The sequence below is a fragment of the Pleurodeles waltl genome, chromosome 11 (genome assembly GCF_031143425.1).
Source record: "Pleurodeles waltl isolate 20211129_DDA chromosome 11, aPleWal1.hap1.20221129, whole genome shotgun sequence".
NCBI lineage: Eukaryota > Metazoa > Chordata > Amphibia > Caudata > Salamandridae > Pleurodeles > Pleurodeles waltl.
In genome coordinates this window covers 349,610,848-349,635,862 of record NC_090450.1, presented here as the reverse complement: position 1 = coordinate 349,635,862, position 25,015 = coordinate 349,610,848, and the positions used below count along the sequence as shown (strand labels likewise).

The window sequence follows — 25,015 nt, the reverse complement described above, 5'->3', positions numbered from 1 at the left end:
GTTTACACTTTGGAGTAAGTTTACTACTTTCAGTATTCACAAACACAGAGTGTAAACTTACTACAAAAGTATAAGTTACATATCTCCACCCCCAAGTAAAGCATTTGGCATACTCATGCCCTTTAGGACTAAATCTGCCCTTTTTTCCACCTACTCCTGTGCCCCTCTCATTTACTACTAAAACCTATAATTATGTATGGGAGACTCCACAGTCAGGGCAGAAAACCCACACACGTAAGTACAGGGAAAACTTACATTTTGTAGTATTCCAAAACATACTTCTTAATGGAGTTTGAGACGCATGCCCTGGTCCTGTTATGCCCCGCTACTTGGCGACTTCAATTTCACATGTGTTGTGCAAGGGGAGCGGCAGAGGATACAGCAGGCCAGTGCTTAATTTGTGCTTATTGTTTCTGGCGCTGAGCACCGGCATTTATTTTTGAGGGCCGCGGCTTATTCTTCTGTCTCAAGCATTTACTGCGAGCAAAAGACACATATAGGACAGATAGAGGAAGGGAAAAACGAAAAAGCGTCACAAAGGGAGAAATTAGAAAGCTGCAAGAGTGAGCTAAAGGGGCAGGAAGTGGTTAATATGGATTGAATTTATTTATTTATTGATTCATTTAATTGCAGCGGCCGCGTGTTTAAGAGGCGAGCTGTGGACATCGGCACCTTTTTATTTACAAATTAAGCACTGCAGCAGGCTGAAATGACCCCACTCCAGAGACCTCAGGCGCCGCCCTCTCCCCCCTGGCAGAGGAATAGGCCCATAAACCACCATCCCGCCTGGACCTAGACGTTATGTAGCCTTCGGGGCAGAGGAACACAGATAAAGGGGCTGGGTCGTAAAAGGAGTAAGCCACCGTCCGAGCTGTTATACTCGTGGTGCAGAGTAGAAGACGGTCTCAGTGCATCAATGAGACTGAGCTTCCTCACACTCTTGACAGGCAGGAACACTACTAACACACAATACATACATTTCTCAGCACCTGTTTACTGTGTCTCCCACCTTCACTACTTGCTTGTGCTAGGTTCTACTTAGAAGCTGTCCGGGGTACTCATATCCAGCCCTGCTGCATGTAAGATTACGCCCCAGTGAAAACATTGGGTCACCGTAGGCGTGATCGCAAGGGTTATTTTTGTTTTTTTTAATTTCTTAATTAGCATATTCAAGCTACAAAAAAAGAAACCAAGCCAACCATGACCACGATCAAACTGTTATTCACATCAGAGTCTTTTTTCATCTCGATCATTTACAGTACATCTGTGCATGGTGAAAAGTATTCACCGCTCTACCCTCGCATTTGCTGTAGAGCCAGTGGGTGCCTCTCGTTGACAATCGTAACATTAGGGAGAGCGTTTGATCAATAAATTACAACGTAACTTCATTTTGCTAAATGCAATCTAAACCAAAAATGTAGCCAGTAACAAATATCAACATAGCCAGCAACCTCTCCCTCGCCCCTCCCCATTCACTGGCTTCTGGTTTACCTAACAGACTGTAACTAATAAAGAAGTATCAATGCACATCTCAGGCTGCAAGCCGTTTTCACTAGGCCCAACTGTTTGCAGGGCATATCAGGGATTAGCTCTACCCATCTTTCTAAATCACCCTCATTCTCTTGACTCGTTTCCCCATGTGGGGCCTCATCTGGAGGTTCTAGTAGTGTTTAGAACAAACCCCCACAACAGTAGATAATCCAGAACCTGGTCATCTCTGCGGGTTTTCCGCATATGTGCCTCCTCTATCCCAGCCCATTCAATCAAATCTCTGCACCAGTCTTCCTGGTTAGGGGGCCTTGGACTGATCCAGCTAATCGCTATGCACTGCTTTGCAACTATTAACCCCAACATTGTGAAACTTCGATTTAACTTTTTCTTCAGATTATTTGGGAGGAGGCCCAGCACATACTGCTTAATTGTACATGGCATATCCCATCCTGTCAATTCCCGTAGTTGGCATAGTATCTCGGCCCAGTATACCATGATGACCGGCCATCACCACATCATGTCTAAAAAATCTGCTTCTCCAGCCCCACACCTAGGACAGTCTGGTGGTCTAGAGGGCTAAATGGCGTGTAGTTGTTTTGGTGAAAGGTATGTCCCATGAACTATATTAAAATGAATCAATCTGAATCGTGCACTAATGGAGACCCTCCATACTGCTATTTGTGTCTTTAACCAGTCTTTAGGCGTAAAGGGCTCACCACTGTCACACTGCCAAAATTCCTCTATTTGGAGTGGAGCGATTCTCCTATCAGCGGTAGACATGTAGACATGTGTAATAAACTAGCGAACCCCGCCAAAGAAAGGAGTGTCATTAGGGTCTGTGTGGGTTCCAGGCCTTGGGAATGATGGCCAAAGTTGCAGTGACCGCTAATTTTGTGATTTGGAGGAATTGTCCCCTACCCAAACCAAATATTTCTATTGCCTCCGGCCAGGTTATTAAGCAATTTGCTGGATACATATCTGACAACATGATAAATCCCCCTCCTGCCATCTGTCTTTAGCCATTGTTTGGGACATTTGTCGGAAAGGGCGCTCTATCCATATGTCTAAGTCTGGGGCATACAGTGCTCTACTCAAAACCCAATGTACCATCCTCTCCCATAGTCAGCCCATCAGTCAAATCAAATGTGGTAACTCGTCAGGCATCATTTTTCCACGCATCAACAGTGCCCAAAGTTGGTGGCCTTTGTGAGTGCCCACCATTAAGGTTCTTTTTCAGTTAAATTCTCCATCTAGCCAATGTATAGTATGTTCCAGATGGGCTGCTAAATAGTAAAGTTCTACGTGTGTGTAAAGATATGTGAGTTTTGACCACTGCATGTTGCACTTAGCATAGCACGATTACTTGCCTAGGTGCAGCTCATGCTGCATCTGTGCAATGTATACCTGTGTTTGGCAAACCTTTTAACCTATACAAGTGGCAAAAGTAGTTGCAATGTCATGCAATTTTTCTACTTCTGTCTCTTCCTTTTTTTCTGTTTTGTTTTTCTGTTCTTTATTATTTTTTCTCTTCCTCTTCTTTTGCCTTCCCCTTTGCGTTCATCACGATTTTTCCCTCTCAGAACCCTCCTTTTTCCCTTCCTTCTAGTATAACTATTTGTTATGATGAACTCAAGCATAAATCTGGTGGGTCTAAGAAACAAATCATCAGACACAATGTCTGAACATTTTGTATATGTGGCACGTCTTGCGTGCACAAATTTAGGGAAAATTATTTTAATAACCATTTTTCACTTTCTTCTCAAGTGCACAAAAAGGGTAGAGCAAAGTGCAGGTTCTTATGGAGGTAAAAGGGTCTATTTGCAAACATCACACAATCCATGACATATTTTCATTGATTTTCAATCATTGGTCAAACTAAGAGTTACTACTTGTCCCTAGAGTTGATATTGAAGAGTGGTGATGTTTAAAATAATTTCTTCATCCCCAGGTAGGTGAACAAGACGACTGAGTGGTAACTAATCGCATTCAAACATTTCTTGCACAAATACTCCTCTGGAAAAGTTGTTACCAGATAAGTTTGAAATTAATTTCCCAAATCTGAAGTTTTTTATACATTACTGGATGTGTTAATAAATATCACTGATCGATATTATTTTATTGGAGGGAAAACTTTAGGGCGGGCACTGACTTGCTTATGATGTGTGCAAATATTAGATGATTTTCAATCTTAAACTCCCACTGAAGAGGAAATCACAATTGTGGTGGAGCTGGGAGTGGTGTATCAATGAACATTCTGTCTTTTAGAAATCACTCTTAAGAGATGCCAAAATACACACATACCAACAGACATCAAATCTCTACAACTATTCCAAATTAAATAACTAAATGATAGCAACAAGCAAAGCTTGTGAATCTGTGAGAGACCCATGCTATAAAGCACCATCTGTAAACTTGTGTAAACACAATGTACTGATAACGGTGTCCTAAGTAAAAGAAATGTCATATCCACAGTGTGAGTCAGCCTTTTACGTTGAGATCTTTGCCCTATGCAACTGGTCTTTCTGCAAGCCAATTTAAAGCTGGCTAAGAATGTTTAGGTGTGTTAGATTAGTAACCATACACTACAGAGCAGCACATCATGTTTTAAATGATTTCTGAAATTGTGAAAAGATTATCCGCTGTCAGTGAGTAAAAATGCCTACCAAAAGAAGATGTGAATATGTACATACTAATGAAGTTTATGTCAAGTACACAAAATGTTGGAACTGAGATTGATTGGGATCTGTGTGTATTGGAATAAAATTACAGAGTCGCAGTTGGGCCCGGCAGTAAAGGAAGGCGGCTGGGGATCCTCTTCTGCCTGCTCTGGAAGTGTTTAACTCAGGTTTAGCCCTTGCTATGAATAAATTGGCCCCGGCATTAATAAAGCCGGAAGGTAGACCCAAAAAAACTAGTTGGCCTTGGTTTAAAAGTGATCTAAAGGTGCTCCAGCGGGAGTACTGTCAACAAGAAAGACATTGGAAGCTTAACCCTAATGTATCAGAGAAGGAGAAATTAAGGAGTGTTTTAAAAACATATAAGGTAGCCTGTTTTGAGGCTAAAACTACTTTTTTTTCAAAGATAAAAAATGCACCTAATGGGCCGAAAGAGCTATTTAAGGTAGTTTGCTCGCTTATTACGCCTCCTGTTCCCCCCCACAACCTCGCTGAACTTGCAGGCAATTTGTAATCAAATAGCTGAGTTTTTTAAAACTAAAATCAGGCTACTATATAAAGATTTCCCCCGGATGGATTCTGGGATTACCCCCATGGATTCGCCAAATCAGGATACCCCGCTGCTCACATGTTTCCCCCCGTTGATGCCGGACAGGATTAAAGAAATTCTTATGGGGATTAAATCAGGCTCATCCATGGATCCCTGCCCACCCAGTATCTTGCAGATGATTCCGGACTTGCTGGCTCCAAAACTAGCTACTATCTTTAAGGATGTTCTATCCACAGGGGTCTACCCCTCCTCATGGAAGCAGGCCACTGTAATTCCCCTTAAAAAGAAGGCTGATCAAACTACCTTTGATTTAAGTAATCTGCGGCCTATCTCCCTGCTACCGACACTAGCTAAGATACTTGAAAAACATATCAATTATGAATTATCCATGTTTCTTAACCAGGCTGGAGGCTTTGATCAGTCACAACATGGTTTCAGAAGGGCGCATAGCACCGAATCAGCGCCACTAACAACATCGGATTCCATCCGGAAGTTTCTGGATGAGGGTCAGGGCGCTGTTCTTGTACTATTGGATCTCTCCGCGGCATTAGATACCATTTCACCTGATATCTTGGTATCTCGCGTTCATAAAGTAGGAATAAGACATGCCGCGCTTAGAATCCTGGAGTCCTTCTTAAGGGACAGATCTAATATTGTTAGCTGGGAAGGTTTTAAAGCTCCAGCCTTCCACTTGCCCTGTGGGCTACCCCAGGGCTCGGCGTTGAGTCCTACGCTTTTTAATGTCTATGTGGCCCCCCTGGCAAGACTTATCCGATCATATGGCTTTTCTCCATCCTCCTATGCCGATGACACCCAGATTATTATTCCAGTATCTAGGAGTAATGGGGAGGAACTGGCAGAGCAGTTTAATAGCTGCATGAAGGATATTAATTAGTGGATGAGACAGAATTGGCTCAAGCTCAATACCAACAAGACAGAGATTGTCCTGTATGGTTGTAGTAAGGATCTGTGGGGTCCGCGATGGTGGCCAGATGACTGCGGGCAACTACCTAGCCCATGCGGAGCAACTAGAAATCTAGGAGTGATTTTTGACGAAGCATTAAGCTTTAAACCACAGGTTAATGCCTTAGTGAAGTCTTGCTATTGGACCTTGAAAATCCTGAGAAACTTTTTACCGTTCCTGAAGCAGGAGGAAAGAATTACGGTTATGTTGGCACTGATCATGTCAAGAGTAGACTATTGCAACTCATTGTTGTTGGATATTGATGAATGCACTTTGAAGAAACTGCAATTGATTCAGAATAATGCAGCCCGCATGATTCTGGCACTTCCACGTTTAGCGTCTGCGTCCCTTAGCCTTAAGCGCCTTCACTGGCTTCCGGTGGGCAAGAGGATTATCTTTAAATCTCTCTGCATTACCTTTAAAGCACTACATGGGGATGGTGCAGAATACCTGGTGGACAGACTCAGGTGGTATCGCCAGGACGCGTCCTAAGATCAAAGAAGTCGTTTCTGATCCAGGTCTGTAGGACGCGCAGAGTTAGGTGGGGAGATAAAGCGTTGACAGTGGCGGCTGCCATATATTGGAATGGTTTACTGCTTGATATCCGGAAAGAACAGAACTTCTCGATGTTTAGGAAGAGGGTGAAAACCTGGTTGTTTCCATGTTAGGGCTACTGGCCTTCAGTCATCTTTTTCTCCTTTATGTCCTCTTAGCGCTTCGATGCCAAGGCCGGAACGCGCTTTATAAATGCCCATATACATATACATACATACATACATATTGTGTCAACAAGATTGACCAGTCATTTTAGTGTGTCCAGCTAATAATAAACATTCTGATAAAGGAATTAGGTACAAAGGTTTGCTTGACGATCTGCCAGCTTGTGACGATGTAAAAGGAACTCCTTCAAACATCAAGGCACAATTGTGAAAAAATCATGATGTAATTGAACAACTGTTAAATGAAGGTTGGAAAATTCCATAAAACGTGTAGAAACAAATTTGACAAACACAAACTTGCAAGGTTATGAAAAAAACGAAACTAGTTCAAGATTGTTTTCAAGAGAGTACTTCAAGGTGTACGTGTGCTTCATTTATAATTGGTGAATTGAAAGAAACGGGTTTCTTCTGTGTCGAAGAGTCAGGGGCAAAGCTTATAAATGTGCGTACACTTGAATTGAGTAATCGAGTTTGAGGTGTTGCAGTTTCATTAAGTGACTCAACAGTACTAAGTTAAGTGGTGGTGATATGGGTGAAAACTAATAATGTCCTTTTAGTTTTTATAACCGGCTTCGGCAAACACAGAAGAAAGAAAAAAGAGAAGAAAACAAATTGACATTAATTTATGGCATGGTATTAGTTTACAATTTCACCTATCTTGAAGATACACTTCAAAATTCTGAAGTATCGCCAGTATTTACTTTATCTAACATCAAATCACTCGTAGTTCGTTTTATAAAAGAATTAGGTGTGGAAAATGCAGACAAATATGTAAACAGCACACAATTAAAAGGAAAGATTCTTGTGTTCATACCACAACAGACAGCTAAACCAAAAGGTAGAGATATTCTTCTAACACGCAAAAAGAATGTAGGTGAAAATATATTCGGCATCTGTAAATAAAATGCTCTTCAGGATGGTGTCTGCCTGGTCAATGCAACTGCTATTATTTGAAAAGAAATGTTTCAAATTGACGTAGATGGATTTAGTGGACAGTTTGTGCAAAATTGCTAAGAAACGTCAATAGGGACTGCTATGCTAAATCAAATACGAATGATTATGGAAGGTTGTAACATTTCAAATGACAGCACAGTAAACGATAAGAGAAGTGCAGTTTTGTCAGTCTCACAGCTTGTTCAGTATCATAACAGTAAGTGATTTTGGTATTGGGAAACATTAAAGGCTACTGCCTAACCATGAGTATGCTAATAAACGTAGCAAAAATGTTTGTGATGGTATTTTATTTTTCCATACATTTACAGGTTGCAACACTATCTGCATTTGCAGGTCGTGGCAAGAAAACAGGTTGGGAAATTTGGCAACATTTTCAGGCAGTCACAGAAACATCTATTGGGCTCTCTCATTGCCCACCAGATATTTAAAAAAATAGTTTCAGTCAGCTTCAGCAATTTGGAATTAGATTATACAATAAGAACATTAAAACAAATTCTGTTAACAAGTGTTGAAGCATGATGGTAACCAAACTTAATCGCCCTCTAGAAAATGTGCTACAAAGTGAGGCTGCTCTTTTACAGCCAGGACTGGATTTAGGACTGGTGGCGCCCTGTACGACAGTTTATTGTGGCGCCCCCCCACCCCATGACCTCCTCCTCGGTTTCACTCACTACCACCCAGCAAAGGTGCCCCTCATCTCTCAATCGCTCCCCTTTCACATGCATTCATGTGTTTTAAAGCACTTATAAAGGCTGGCTTTACTAATCCACCCAGTTAGCCGCTTAACATATAGGGGCATATATAAGAGCCCCTAGCTCCATTCTAACGCCACAATAGCGTCTTTTTTTTTTTTACGCTATTGTGGCTTTAGAAGGTCAAAACCACAGTGCCATATTTAAAAAGTGGGCAATGCATGCACTGTGCCACTTTGTATCCCTTTGTGCTACATTATGCCTGCGCCAGGAATAATGTATGCAAAGGTGGCATTTCCCCGTTGGGGGAGGGGGTCACAAAATGGCACAAAGAAATCGGACAGATTTCTTTGTGTCATTTTTTTCTGGCACATTTAACCGCTGCTCAGAGCAGGCGGTAAAAGGAGGCTTCTGTTGGTTACTATGGGCCTCTGGGTGCTTTGCAGGATTAGCATCAACATTTCTTACACTAATCCTGCAAACTGCGGGACTAGCGTCAAAATTTCTATCATTAGTCCCCTAACTACCACCATGTTGCACCGTATTTTAAATACAGCACACACATGGTGGCGTTAGGGGAGCGCTAAGGGGCACAAGAAAAGTGGTGCAGCACTGTGTGCAGAGTCACTTTCTTCAAATATGCTCCATGGGGGGCATATTTAAGAGCCCCTAGTGCCATTCTAATGCCACATTAGTGTAATTTGTTTTAAGCTAATTTGGCGTTAAAAGGCCAAAAATGCTGCGCCATATTTACAAAGTGGTAACCCTTTGTGCTACGTTATGCCTGCACCAGGCATAATGTATGCAAAGGTGGTATCCCCCCGTTTGGGGGGGCCCAAAAAATGGCGCAAAGAAATCTGACGGATTTCTTTGCGTCATTTGTTTCTGGCACTTTTAACACCTGCTCAGAGCAGGCATGAAATGGATGCTTTAATTGGTTTCAATTGGCCTTTGGGTGCTTTGCAGGATTAGCGTCAACATTTTTGATGCTAATCCTGCAAAGTGGCGGAGTAACATAAAAAATTCTAACACTAGTCCCCTTACTACCACCTTGGTGTGCCATATTTTAAATATGAATCACACATGGTGGCGTTATGGGGGTTCTGAGGGGCGCAAGAAAAATGGCGCAGGACTGTGTGCAGCGCCACTTTTTTCAAATATGCCCCATAGGGAAGTGCTTAATTTGTAAATAAAAAGTTGTAGGTGCCCAAAGCTCTCCTCTTAAACACGGTGCTGCTGCAATTAAATGTGTGAACACGGAATACAGAGGCAGCGTAATCCTGAAGCCATCTCAGGCCTCTTCAATCCATTTACAGGCACTCCCCTGTCCCTTCAGCTCACTCTTGCGGATTTCTGCTTTTTCCCATTGTGATGCTTTTTCGTTTTTCTCTTCCTCAGTCTTTCCCATATGTGTCTTCTTCTCACAGTAAATGTTTGAGGCAGAAAAATAAGCGCTGGCCCTCAAAAATAAGTGCAGGTGCTCTGCACCGGGAACAACAAGCACAAATTAAGCACTGCCATAGGGGCATATTTAAGGGCCCCAAGTGCCAAATCTGTCAGATTTCTTTGTGTCATTTTTTTCCGGCACTTTTAACGCCTGCTCAGAGCAGGCATTAAACGGAGGCTTCCATTGGTTAGAAAGGGCCTCTGGGTGCTTTGCAAGAATAGCGTCAACATGTTTGACGCTAATCCTGCAAAGCGCCGCCGTATACAATTTCTGATGCTAGTCCCCTAACTACCGCCATGGTGCACCGTATTTTAAATATGACGCACACATGGTGGCGTTAGGGGTGGGCTAAGGGGTGTAAGAAAAGTGGCACTGCACTGTGTGCAGCGCCACTATTCTTAAATATGCTCCATAGTTCTGTTTTTTGCAGCAGGCATATTAACCCTCTATTCTACACTATGTTGAGTCAAAGCTGCCACTAGACAAAACTCCCATCTCTCTCTCACTAGCAGAAACATTAATCACAAGAGGTATCTTGACATTTTAATTGTTTCTTGAAGGCTAAATGCACAATCAACTTTTCAGCAGGTGCGTTTAAATTGCAAGTTTTGGAAGTTATTGCTAAGCACAGCGCACCCCAGAGGGCAGCGCCCGGTGCAGTCGCACCGCTCGCACCACCCAAAAGCTGGCCCTGTTTACAGCACAGCAAGAGAGCTATTTTCCAAGCGGGTTGTGTGGAGTCAGTGGTGGAATGTGTATTCTGATATACCTGATACAGCTCAGTGGGGACGACAGAGGGATGATTCTGGATATGAACCTCTGTGGTCACTTTTGTCTGATGCTTCAAAACATTGCAAGGAACTTGTTAATTGTGGACATTGTGTACCCATGATTGTAAATGGAAACAATTATCTCTTCCATGTACTAGTCTTTGTGTTTGTGATGGACAATGCGATCAGGAGGACATTTAACAGCAAGCATTTCGCTATTGAACAATGGAGGAAAGAAACGAATGTAAGAAAAATACACTTATTCATTAATTTCAAATATAACAAATCTTGAAAGTCTGTGTTTATACAATACTACTTTTCTTCTCATATTATTATACCCATTATTATATTCCTCGCACATATATTTCCCTTACTATGCATTTGTATATCTATGTATTACACTAGTCCTAGTGTACTAGAGAAAAAAAATAAAATCTAAAAATAAAATTCAAAATATAAATTAAATCAAATAATAAAAAAAAAATATATATATATATATCTATCAATACAAAAAAATATATATATAATTTTTACTTTCTCATAAGCCTTACTCTGTCTTCCCATCACCCTTTGTCTCTATCAATCTATCCTCCATTCCCATTCTGACTCATCCAAAACTCATTTTGCTACTTTCATTTCCAAAATAACACTGACTAAGCTCTTCTATCATCTACCCAATCTAGGTCACCCCAAACTTCAGTTTACTACCATGATCTTCCAAACAACCCTACTACATTCTCCCTCATTTATCTCACCTTTGACTCATCCAAAACCCCTCCTGCTACTTTGATCTCCCTAACCCCTTTCCAGACTCTTCCCTCATCAATTTCTCCTTTAGTCATCCCAAGCCTCCTCCTATTACTATAAACCCCCAATTAAAACTTCTGGATTCTCCTCTATCACTCCATTACTCTAGTCGAACCAACTAACAAACTTGAAAATCCTCTGCTCAAATTAACTCATAATAATACTGATACTGTACATTTCCCCATACTAATCCACCACAAATTCCTCTTGGGTTCCGGAGTAGCATGCTACACGTCGAAAAGAGTTTCAATGCCTCGTCAGGGGTAGTAAGCGCTATATAACCACAATTACAAATTACAAGTCTCAATGTAACTGTGATACATAGTGTGACATTTCGTAGCTCACACGTGATGGATGATTCCCATAAAATGAATGCAAGTTAAAGTACTGAAAAGGTCACAGAAATGTTTCTTGCTGAGTTACACACGAAACAATGTACAGACCAGCTGAACTTATGTACGTACCGTCACAATATTGGGGTGCTGTAGGCGGGTCAGAATGGCAATTTCATGAATCACTCTTCCCAGCTCAGGGTCGTGTAGCCAGCAATCCTCGAGAACTTTCTCCTTCAAGATAAATTTCACAACCACCTATGAAAGAGAGCACAATCCACCATAAATTACAGTCTCCCTCAAAGTACACAATTCAGTAAATTTGTAAAATTAAATGAAGGTTCTACATATAGTTGTATCTTAACCTGGAGGAAAGATACTAAAGTACTCTTCTGACTCCTCTGCCCAAACATCTCCACCAGCACCAATTTCACTCCCTTCCAACATAGTCGTCACCTTCTTCTGCTAAAAATCAGGGCTTTCATTTTGATTCTGCCTGAGGCCCTTTCCCACATTGATCGCTACCACATCTATGCTCCAACCACTCAAGATCTGCAAGAAATGACCTCACCTTCGATTTCACATCACCAGATCTCTGATCAACACCCTGTCTGTGACAGATAGTGGCTATTGCAATAGACTCATTATTTGATGGCTGCAATGCTTGGTGACAAGCAGCCTCAGGATGTGACTTGGAGCTTGCAGCCAGAACGCATCCTTAAGTTGCGTCTCATAAGATCAATGGCATAGAAAGATAAGCATTTACAAAAGGCTTGAACATGTCTAACCTTTTTCCAAACCCTGGGCACTGACAGTGACTAATCTTTCCTAGGTTTGGGAGAGGTATGGTAAGCATGCACATACATCTGCCAAGTTCTTAGCTACTGAGAATTGTGTGTTCTGACACTTGCCTTTCCCCTCCAGTATAACCCAGGTATGCCATGTGAACGCATAAATCAATACAGCAATCACGATCTAGTCTGTGGAGAGAAAGCCTCACAGGAGATGCCCTTATTACATAATTCAATGAGGAGATACAGTGGAACTGGGTGAAGTTAAGCAGAATTCATACACTATACTGGAACAAGCAAATCAGAGATTCTCAAATGAAACAACATAAATAATTAAGTGCAAAACTAGACAAGGATTACATTAGAAAATTATTAGAAAACATTAGAAAATAGTCAAGGTGTTTTAAATCAAGGGGAATATTCACGACCTGCATTTTGTAGTAAGTTTATTAGTTCCGCAGTAGTACTACTCATGTTGTACAAAATGCAATTCACAAATCTAAATGCGAAGATCTATCTTTTCAATGTGGAGATCTCCACACACAATCTACCTTTTAGTAGTAAATGTAGGTGGGGCGGGGGTAGTGGCTGGCAAATGGGGCATACTTACAGGTCGGGAGGGATCAGGGAGGTTTAGGGAGCAACATAGAAAAACAAAACACCCATCCACACAAAAGGAACTCTACTGGTGTTCACAAAATGCAGTTCTAAAGTCACAATAGTCAAAGAAGTCCCAAAACAGTTGTAAATGGACTCTAGCCCATCCTTGGAGTAAGTCAAGCACCAAACATGGTCACAGGTACTGCAACACAGTCCCATACAAAACAATGGAGGGAGGGACTAAAAATAGCACCCCATTATAAATAATAATTAGCTTACTAAAATTAATTGGTCTATTTAAATAAATGTATACATTCTTGTAATATATTATTTGAAATAAAAAAAATTAAATGTTAAAATTATAATAAAACTTTTGTTAAACAAATTTTAGCATTAGCAAGTATTTTTATGTCCAGCATTTAATAAACTGTAATACATGTTAAATTAAAAAAAAAACAATGTAGATGTGATTTACAAAATATTCTTTAGGAATATCATTCTTAAATTAAATAGACCTCTGCCTATGTGTGACAAGTGATGGGTAGTAATGTAACATTAGTAAATTCTGGTCTAGTAGCCTCCACCATGGAGTGGAGACATGGGAGCCATATTATAGAAAGGGCACACAGTCCCTGTTTGCGCCAAAGTGCACCTTTAAACAGGGCGAGTGTGCCATATTATAAGAAATGTGCTGCAGCACATTCAGTGAAATATTGAGTGGCAGCTTCAAAGTAGCTCCATGTTTCATAGTGCAGGCGGCAACCTGACTGTTCTTTGAAGATAGGAGAGAGATCTCCCCTGCAGGTGGGTGCACAGAGTGACAGCACCCATCTTTAGGCAAAAAAAATCATACATTTGCATGGGGGAACGCCCCCATGCAAACAAGAGAAAGCCCTTCATGATTACACTGACTCTACATGTGCACCAACGCTATCAGTATTACAGGAGGGGACGCGTAAGTATCTGCAGCAACTTTTGTTATACCTTGGTGCCCCTGGGACACACACAGCGGGCACACGTCTGCTGTGTCCCCAGGGCACAAAGTATAATATGACCAATGAAAGCCTACACACCAAGGAGTAAGTTTACACTCAGAAGTAGTGAATAGCATAAAAGTTTAAAGTTACTACTCGGCGCAGAGGCATATTTACACCTGTGTAAAACTACACATGTAAATGTACCTTTGTGAATAGGATCCCAAGTTTTTAACTTGGAGTTTGCAAAGCACACTCCTTTAATTAGTAGAGGCTTATGGAGCTGTTGTGGGTTCCCACTAGTATCTGGGTTGGACACCCTTATTTTAGCAATAAGCCCATAGCCTGTGCCTTTAACACATTTGATTCATTTCATTTTTTTTTTTTTTTTTTTTTTTTTTTTTTTTTAGAACAGTCAGCTTTCAGTTCGTTGTTTTTAGCGTTGCACATTTTATCAGCCCTTTCCAAACATTTCACTTTGTGGCCTGCTAAAGGCAGTAATGTTCGGTAAAGGATTTTCCAACTCGTATTGCCACTCCAGGAGTTTAGGAGATACTCCCCATTTTTTAAACATATTCTCACATCAGGCTTGTTCTTAGAGCACTGCAGGATTTGTTACATAAACATGGCATAAGCCTAAGGGGGGCAGAGGGCATTCCAGTCATGGCTTTCCTGTGATATACATTATTCCATTGACAACTTCACTGATAACGCCGATGATTCTTTAGCCAAATTAGAGGACTGGCATCCAGACAACAGTCAGACCCTTGTCAGCCTTCCAGGTATGGGGTCAGGGTTCTTCTCTTAGACTGGGATAGGCAGAAGGGTTACCACCACAATGCTCTAAGATTTAGGACAAAGTATATGTAGGAATTATTTAGATTTTGAGGATCATACAAAGATGGTGGGGTTGTTTATCTTCTTTACCCTAATCGTAATGATGATCACTGTTTTATGTTTCATCTGTGTTATTATTGCAGCCCATACTTTTTATAATCAGAAGCAGTTTCTTCAATAAATGTATTGAAATCCATCTTGCATCTTTCATTCTGCCTTGGCATGTTTGAGTCTTGGTAGCTGGGTCGAAAGGAGTATGATCTGTTCACCACGACTTCCGTTAGGAGCCAGAGTGTCATGTTTAGATTAACACAAATCACCTTTACTTTCTAGGTTTGGGTGAGGTACTGCAGGCTAGCCAGGAACAGGGCAATAGCTTCCAGATGGTGTGGTACTAACTCAGTCACCCACATGCAGTGGTGCTGCCACCCTAATACATGCAGTCTTGTTCACATGACATGGCACTACCAACGTTGGTCTGGCACAAGTTTTTACAGATCTCCTCAGAAACTCTCTGGCATGCCAAAGGTACCCTACGTACCTTTATGCTGAGAAATCTGTGGTATTAGAGAAACCTCCTCCTCCTTCGCTAAATAGGAGGTACAAAAATAAGGATGAAGGTTGTTCAAGCTTGAACATTGAAAGGATTCCCCATTTGGTGTTTCTAGCTCTGATTTTTTTTTTTACTGCTTTAAATATATAACACAACCACAACCAGTGGTAATTCCAGCAAATATGATACAATCTCTCAGACAACATTGATTACCTCATGGGTTTCCTAATAGAGGTGTAGGTGTTACATTCATTGTAGTGGCACACAATGCATACAGAACAGAAATATTCTATTCATGGGTCACCTTTCCTGCAGTAGATGCAAATTAAAATAACTTCCATACATATACTGTATAATATTCAACTGTACAATACAGAGCTTATGCAGATTTAGAAATACCACTATAATATCAAGAACACAATAATTGGTTTCTAGGCATCCTTCCACACATTATTCAGAACGTCAGGTTAGGCCGTTTAGATAATGATGAACTTACATGGCCAGAATTGGACACATACACACCACATCCAAACCTATAAAAACTTACAGGCAGGAGATCTGCGCTCACTATACAATAATTTAGTTAGGATATATAGATGTTTAGTACAATTTATGTTGCAGAGTCTAAATACCACCCCAGCGAGGGCTGCTTAAGCTGTTCCATGATTGCCTGCTTCCGGTATACACCCAGGGACCATTCATTCAATAATGCGTAAGATTCCCACTAAACGCAATGAAATTCCATTTTCGATAGCACAAAAAAACAAATCAACTGGAAGCAGTGTTTTCCCATATGGGACTCTAAGATATATATATTGAACTCTCACAATGTGCTTGTCTTTTGGAATGCTTCCCTCCATAGATGACTGTGCCACTTGAGGCACAGCATTTGAAGCAATTTACACTACCACACATAATACACCGGCACTTGCAAATCTCCAGGAGGTGTGAAAACAAATACAAAACAAACACGATCTAGTCCCTGCCCTGGTTTTTGGGATGAAACTAATGGTCAACTTGCCACAGTCTCCTCAGTTATTTTAAGTAATATTAAAAGGGAAGCAGAAGCACTGGCAGTACACCAGCGGCCCGGGACGTTCTACCACTAGATCAGGAATGTAAGCTGCCAAAGATTATGGCCACAACAACATACCCACATTCTCAGATCATTACAGACTGACATGCTTGAGGCAAAACATTTATACACACTTGCAAACAAAACATTGCAAACAAAACAAGCCAGGTAATCCAGGGAGCCATCAGATTCACATATATCACATTCATGAAGGTGACACAGTACCCATAATGTACAAATCACACTTACATTTGAATATACAGAAATGTGTTTTGCACCAACAGAAAAAATACTGACTGCAATTCAGTTGGCGGTCATCAAGGTGAGACAACTGGCCCAGGGAAAACTCATCATTGTCATGACCCAGATACCGGCCCTTGAGGCTGTCACCAAAGCCAGCGTTCCTAATATAAAAGCATTACATCCACATTGGATACAGTGGGCTACCTCCTTGACTGCCACTGTTGTTGACTATGTTTTTGACCCAAAACTACAGACCCAAGAATTTCTCCGCTATAAACTTGAGTACTCCATCGCCATCAATGCCATGCCCCTTGACCAGTACAGAATCATCATTTACATCGATGGTTCAGCTCAACCAGTTATAGGTACTAAACACCAGTACTCTGTGGCTTGCACACCCGTTTGTGGAGTGATGAGGGATGGTGAATTCCACCCTCAACAAATCTATACAAAGACCCTAGGGGATTGCACAGAACAATTTGCAGAGCTTAAAGCTTTGACCTAGACAATGAAACATACAAATCCAGATTTCTCAACACTTATTGTGTTTGATTTGTACTGTTGTGTCCAGTCCTTTAACAAATACTTACATTGGTGGCACCTTAATGGGTTCAGAGATTCAAAAGTTAACACCATAAAACGCACATTTGTGTGGGGGAAGTTGGCAGGTCTTAAAGACAAACTGCCACAGGTTCATGTAGTGTATACATTAGGCTATCAACATTTTGGAATACACATTGTAGGAAATTCATTGACTGATGAAGCAGCCAAATCTGCAGTTGCTACGGCTTCTGTTCCTGCGATAACTCGTTCACAAACGAGGATGGATGATGACATCTTGGCTGTTGTGAATACCTCGGCTGATGGCAAGCCTTTACCAAAAGCATACCCTACCAAATATTCCTACCAGTTAAGTGCCCCAAATATTACCTTTGTAACAATGATACAAAGATCATAGGCTAGATCAGATTACAGCAGCTCATGCTGGTGTGGCGGGTACCGTCTCCCTACTACAGAAAGGCTATTGGTGGCTTGGTCTATATAAACAGACCAAGCAGTATGTTCTTACTTTTGACATTTTCCAACAAGTTAAAGGTTCCACCAGCAAACGCCCACCGCAGACACCCTTCTTAGATTCCAACAAGTCATTGCAGTGTGTGTACGGTCCCTTAAACTCAGATGGTGCATACAAATTCATACTACTTGCTGTAGATTCTTGCTCCAGATTCCTGTGTGTGTGGCCACAACGATCAGCTGATGCTCAAACTGCTATTAAAGATTTTTAAATATTTGCAAGTCTTCATGAGGACATGTGCAGTCGCAGCATTCCATTAGGACCTGGGCCACACCTTTGCCTCCAGGGCATTCAGGTACACCATGGAAACAATGGGTGTTTGGGTGTATTAATCTTCTCCATACCACCCAAGGGAAATTTGGCTGTGGAGAAATAAAAGCTTAAAGCAGTTCTTAACAGCTAAGGTATTAGGTTCAGGTCGTAGTTGGCCCAACTTTTACAGAGTCCAGAAAGCATTAAACCTACCTAGAAGGTCTTTGGGAAGTTGAACTGCTTATGAAGTCTTGTTCAGCATTCCTAGGAGTGCCCCAGATCTTGATGGTCGTGGTGCAGTGGTGGCAGAAACTTTTCGACATAAATGAATGTGCCACTGTCTTGCAGTCATTACAGTAGTTCAGCAATGAGCATTGATCAACCCATGCCGCCACCTTGGGAATGAAGGATTTACCAACATCCACAGGCTGGGTTCCAAAACTTGGGGATCAGGTTCAAGAAAAAGGAACCTGTACTGGGCATCAGTTCCAATTCTTGGGATACATGGTACCAGCGCTGTCATCCTACCACTGCTGCCTGGTTCTAAAAACAACCACTTTGTCTCCATTGATCATGTCAATTTACACCATGTGGCCAATCCTGCACATTAGACCACAAGGATTCCTGGGTAGTTCCCTTCCCACTCTCACTACCATACAGGATATCCCTCTTCAAGGATTAAACAAACATGAAATTGTTTCCCAGAGGTTGAGGAGGGCGGAGAATTAACTTTTGTTGATCCTTGTCACCACTAATTCAACAAGAAATGTCCAAAATATTATTCAACAATTTTCCACTGCATCTCACACAGATGACATAGTTTATGATGACCCACCTTTGGATACATCTATCAGGTCTAGTCTACCAGAACCTGCTCCAGTGTTTGCACAGACTGCTTTCATTTACTTTGCTGACATTGATCATTTTTCTTCAGATTGTTCAGCACTAGTTATTGCACCAACTATTGCACCAGCATATGGTATAAGTAAGCTTTTCAACTGGTTTAAACAAAATTATTTGGTTCGTCCATGGTATTATCTGTGGATCATGTTGACACTGCTTGCCTTTTTCTATGGATTGGTTTTGTTATTGTCTTCTTTATGTTGATACATGGTCATTATTTTCCTGAATGCTCTGAACTGGAGGGTTTAAAGCCTCATTTGTCCTCACACAAAGTAAGAAGAGACTTGTCCCTAGTGCACATTTCTGCTATACCAGTTCCCGATGGGATTGTTTGGAATAAAGTACCCTTTGATATATTTGGCCCTTGTTGGAAATGGCCCTTTCTGCAGGGTTATCCTCAAACATTTTTCCTTCCTCCTCCTATTTTTCAGACTCTCTTTTTGTTGGCTTTAGGACTCTCTGCACATTCCCACTGCTAACCAGTGGCTAAAGTGCCTGTGCTCGCTCCCTAAAACTTGGTATAATTGGTTTACACCTGGTTTGCATTTCTAATTTACCTGCAAGTCCCTTGTAAAATGGTGCACCATGTACCACAGCCTGTAAATTAAATGCTACTAGTGGGCTTGCAGTGCTGATTGAACCACACACAGAAGTAGCTTTTCAAACTTGTCTCAGGCCTGACACTGCAGGGCATGTGTGCACAGTTTACAGCCACACTAACTTGGCAAGTCAAACTACTAAGGCTTAAACTCCCTTTTTACTATACCTAACTCACCCCCAAGGTAAGCTCTAGATAGCCCTATAGGTAGGGTGCTGCCGTGTATGTAAAAGGTAGGACATGAACTTGTATGTTTTACATGTCCAAGTAGTGACAAACATCCTATTCCATTTTTCACTATTGTGAGGGTTGCTCCTCTCATAGGTTAGCATTGGGAATTCCCTTATATATGTCTGAGTGGTAATTTCTAATCTGTGAGGAGTAGTGTGGCATGCTTGGTATGTTTTGAATGTTAGTGAAAAACCCTGCTTGCTGGTGTTGTTGGATTTGGCATTACTATTTTAGAAATGTCACTTTTAGAAAGTGTGCATTTCTCTGTGCTTATAACTCTAAGGGCCAAATGTACAAAGTTTGTTTCTCGTTGCAAACAGCCCGATTCACAGAATCAGGCCGTTAGCGACGAGAAAAAAGCATTTTGCGATGTACAGATCCTTTTTTGCGATTCGGTAATCTATTTACACAATCGCAAAAATGGTTTGCGAGTCGCAATTAGAAAGGGGTGTTCCCTTCCTAAGTGCGAGTCGCAGTGCGATGTAGGATGGTTTTGTGACTGTGAATGCAGTCACAGAACAATCATAGTTAGCACCAATTTCAAATTGGTGCTAACCCATTCGCAAAGAGGAAGGGGTCCCTTAGACCCCTTCCCCTTTGTGGATGCATGCAAAAAAACGTTTGAAGAGCAGGCAGTGGTCCCACGGACCACTGCTCACTCTTCAAAAATGAAACTGAAACCTTTCATTTTCTTTCTTTTTAAACGCAGCTTGCTTTCCTTCAAGGAAAACGGGCTGCGTTAAAAAAAAAGATTGCTTTATTTAAAAGCAATCACATACATGGTGGTCTGCTGACACCAGCAGGGCACCATCCCTGTGATTTTTGCGATTCCCGGTGGGTCGCAAATTGCAACCTACCTCATTGATATTAATGAGGCAGGTCTATTTGCGAGCCACCGGGGATCGGAAAAGAAACTCAATAGAGTTTTACATTTGGAATTGCGATCCCCTAATTGCGATTCGCATGAAATCGCAATTAGGGAATCGCAATTTCAAATATACGTACATGTGGCCCTAAGTGCTTTGCAGTCTGCCTCCAACCCATGTCTTGGGCAGAGTGACAGTTCTACTTGGTGCATACTTTCCAGACAGCCACAACACAAGAGGGGCTGGGTTTGACAGAAGAGGCATCTGCATACTGATAGTCATTCTGGGCTGGGGAGAGGGAGGGTCATTCACACCTTACATGTCAATAGGCTGTGTCCTGCCCTAACACAATGGGCAGAATTACCCCCTACTAATACCTGGAGCCAGGGTTGTGTTGAAAGGGGCTGTGTTATACTGTAAAGGGTCCGTTTGAAGTCACCCCCTGAACAAAGAAACTTTTTGGGCATAAGAACAGAGGCTCTGATCCCATGATTTTTGTGCACTTTTGGAACTGTGACTGAAACTCTGTCAGTAGGACTGCTGCGCTGCACCAAAAGACTCATCTGGACTGCTCTTCTGTTGTTGCCTGGCTGCCTGCTGGGTGGCATACAGAACTCACTAGATTGCTTTTCTGCGTGTTGCCCTGCAGCCAGCTGCTCCTCAACTTTGGGTCTTTAAGCACTGTTGGGCTGCCCGGAGGGACTGCTGTATAGCTACCTGCTTCTTTGTGCTGGCCTGACCCTTTATGCCCCCTCTACTGCCTCCCAAGGAGCCCAGCACATAGGGAGGGCTTTTTTTCCTGCTTCCTGAAGTTAGCGCATGGTGAGCGATTTTGAAAGTTCTCTTTATGCACATCCCCAAGCTCATAGTAAGCACTTTATTACTCTCCATTATATGGTGAACGCTTTGTCTGGACTTTAATAAGTGTGGGTTGAGCACTTCACTGTGTGCACTGAGCTGACGCCCGATGCTGAAGTACGTGGGAGAATTCTAGAAGGGGGAAGCCAGAGTCGGAGTGCACAGACTCGCTGGTAGGAACCGCCAGTGCTCACCAGGAACACCCAGGAAAACCTTCTTGACCCAGCTGGTGCCCAGGTCAGGTAAGACCTCAGAGGCACCTGGGCTGAGGCAAGCTGCACAGGGTGGTGGGGCGCTGTGCTTCTTTACGCGTGGCCTACCTCACCAGAGGATGAGTTCCTACAGTTCGTGGGCACAACCACATTCTGCCTACACCGCATGCCTGTTGGAGATCGGCAGAGTGTGGCAATGCAGATCCTGGGAACGAGGCCCGCTGACCGACACATTCGGTCACAGCTCCTGTGCTTCTCACCGCTGCACGGTGTGTTAAAGGGCACCAGCCCAGGTACCATTTCTCAATGCGGGGGACCTAGTGAGGCCACCCCGCCGTCATCCACTATATATGTGTTCCCCTCCCACCCCCTGTTGGGACATACTTTGGGGGGCATCTATGTGGTGGTGGTATCACTGGGTGAGTCCTCGATGGAGGGCCACCCCCAGAACATGATGTGCCAAAGTTAGGGAAAGTTGCAACTATTACTGTATAGCTCCTATTAATCAGGAGTGTCATTTTGCCAGCATCTCCCCAGAATAGGTTCTTCACGTTACTGTTGTAAATTAAGTAGGTGCCTAGGTACCCCTGTGCCCTACAGTTAGGTTCATAAATACGCTTTTGTTGGCTGGGCTTACTGTAACCTAACATAATTGCTAGCAGGAGGGCAAATGCGTGGGGCCCTACATCTTTAGTTATATGTGCGATTCATATGTTATTGCTAAACTTGCCTGCAGTACCAGCCAAGTATTTATGGTCTGATGTGGTAATTTGTAATCTATGTACTATTGGTGATAGCCAGTAATTTATGTGTTTTTTCTTAACCTAAACTGGCCTTACATGTAATGAGGTTATGATGTATCATGTTTTGATCATTGCTTGGTCAGAATAATGAGTATCAATCCATTAATTGCATAATGTGCACAACATTTATTAGGTATAATGTTTTTGGTCTATAATATATATATATATATATATATATATATATACACACACACAGGGAGTGCAGAATTATTAGGCAAATGAGTATTTTGACCACATCATCCTCTTTATGCATGTTGTCTTACTCCAAGCTGTATAGGCTCGAAAGCCTACTACCAATTAAGCATATTAGGTGATGTGCATCTCTGTAATGAGAAGGGGTGTGGTCTAATGACATCAACACCCTATATCAGGTGTGCATAATTATTAGGCAACTTCCTTTCCTTTGGCAAAATGGGTCAAAAGAAGGACTTGACAGGCTCAGAAAAGTAAAAAATAGTGAGATATCTTGCAGAGGGATGCAGCACTCTTAAAATTGCAAAGCTTCTGAAGCGTGATCATCGAACAATCAAGCGTTTCATTTAAAATAGTCAACAGGGTCGCAAGAAGCGTGTGGAAAAACCAAGGCGCAAAATAACTGCCCATGAACTGAGAAAAGTCAAGCGTGAAGCTGCCACGATGCCACTTGCCACCAGTTTGGCCATATTTCAGAGCTGCAACATCACTGGAGTGCCCAAAAGCACAAGGTGTGCAATACTCAGAGACATGGCCAAGGTAAGAAAGGCTGAAAGACGACCACCACTGAACAAGACACACAAGCTGAAACGTCAAGACTGGGCCAAGAAATATCTCAAGACTGATTTTTCTAAGGTTTTATGGACTGATGAAATGAGAGTGAGTCTTGATGGGCCAGATGGATGGGCCCGTGGCTGGATTGGTAAAGGGCAGAGAGCTCCAGTCCGACTCAGACGCCAGCAAGGTGGAGGTGGAGTACTGGTTTGGGCTGGTATCATCAAAGATGAGCTTGTGGCGCCTTTTCGGGTTGAGGATGGAGTCAAGCTCAACTCCCAGTCCTACTGCCAGTTCCTGGAAGACACCTTCTTCAAGCAGTGGTACAGGAAGAAGTCTGCATCCTTCAAGAAAAACATGATTTTCATGCAGGACAATGCTCCATCACACGCGTCCAAGTACTCCACAGCGTGGCTGGCAAGAAAGGGTATAAAAGAAGGAAATCTAATGACATGGCCTCCTTGTTCACCTGATCTGAACCCCATTGAGAACCTGTGGTCCATCATCAAATGTGAGATTTACAAGGAGGGAAAACAGTACACCTCTCTGAACAGTGTCTGGGAGGCTGTGGTTGCTGCTGCACGCAATGTTGATGGTGAACAGATCAAAACACTGACAGAATCCATGGATGGCAGGCTTTTGAGTGTCCTTGCAAAGAAAGGTGGCTATATTGGTCACTGATTTGTTTTTGTTTTGTTTTTGAATGTCAGAAATGTATATTTGTGAATGTTGAGATGTTATATTGGTTTCACTGGTAATAATAAATAATTGAAATGGGTATATATATTTTTTTTGTTAAGTTGCCTAATAATTATGCACAGTAAGTCACCTGCACACACAGATATCCCCCTAACATAGCTAAAACTAAAAACAAACTAAAAACTACTTCCAAAAATATTCAGCTTTGATATTAATGAGTTTTTTGGGTTCATTGAGAACATGGTTGTTGTTCAATAATAAAATTAATCCTCAAAAATACAACTTGCCTAATAATTCTGCACTCCCTGTATATATACATACACACACACACAAATCATTGTTTTACATGTGTATTTACTGTGTCACTGGGTTGAATCATTTTTTTACATGTGTATTTATTGTGTCACTGGGTTGAGTGTGTTGTGCATACATTGCCTCTGAAGATTATGTCTGACTGCTCTGCGCCAAACTACCAGAGGGTGAGCACAGGTTACTTTGGTGTGTAACTTACTTGCACTGAGTAGAGGGGTGGGTTCTGCCTGGCTTAGGTGCATACCCTAGCCCATTTCTAACATTCCTACTGAAATTATTCTAATTACTTATGTCTTCAAAATGTCCACGAATTACATTATTACACCTGGTGTTGTTTCTGATGAATGGGATTCTATGCTTTCTGAGCTTTAATATTATACTGTATTGAAAGTGAAGATGTATATATGAATAACACAAATTATGGGGAAATGTTATGTTGCCATCATTATGGACACATTACGAACATTGAGCTAGTACTCCAAGGGTAGTTTTTAATTAAACACAATTGGAACATTATCCAATTGCACCAGTGGGAAGTTCTAAAACAAATGTAGAGAAATCTACTTATTTATCTGGGCATGATGTTAAAAATTTGGAATCCTATTATTTCAAATTACCAAATTCCAAAGCAAGTAAAGTACTGCTAGCTGACATTAAATTAATTTACTCAGATTTCTTTGCTTACCAGTTGGCCATAGAAAGCTATAAATACTGGAAAAAGTTGATTAATATGAGGCATGGAGTCTTCATTTTAAGCTTAATTAATGTGGTTTCAAATTATTTTTCTAAATGTTACTGTCCAGCAAACAACTTGCCTGGGGTTAGCAAAAGTAAAAGAGGTGAATGTGCCCAGTATTTCCTTTGCAGCTATGCTTGACAATTGGCAAACTATTATAAACATCACAGTGGCAAGTGGACACAAATGATTGTCATGATTGGTTTAGAACTCTACACCATGTTTTAAAGCGAGCAGACCGTACTCTTG

The 25,015-nt window shown here is 41.8% G+C and overlaps 1 protein-coding gene across 10 annotated transcripts in view; it reads right to left on the bottom strand.

Moving 5' to 3' along the window:
• The window catches only part of PASK (PAS domain containing serine/threonine kinase), a 1,088,660-nt gene that overhangs the window by 430,339 nt on the left and 633,306 nt on the right, over window positions 1-25,015 (bottom strand). For all 10 annotated transcript variants that reach the window (XM_069213654.1, XM_069213650.1, XM_069213651.1 and 7 more), the window contains one exon: window positions 11,534-11,659. In XM_069213654.1, the coding sequence (XP_069069755.1) occupies window positions 11,534-11,659 (126 nt within the window). The remainder of the gene's footprint in view (window positions 1-11,533; window positions 11,660-25,015) is intronic.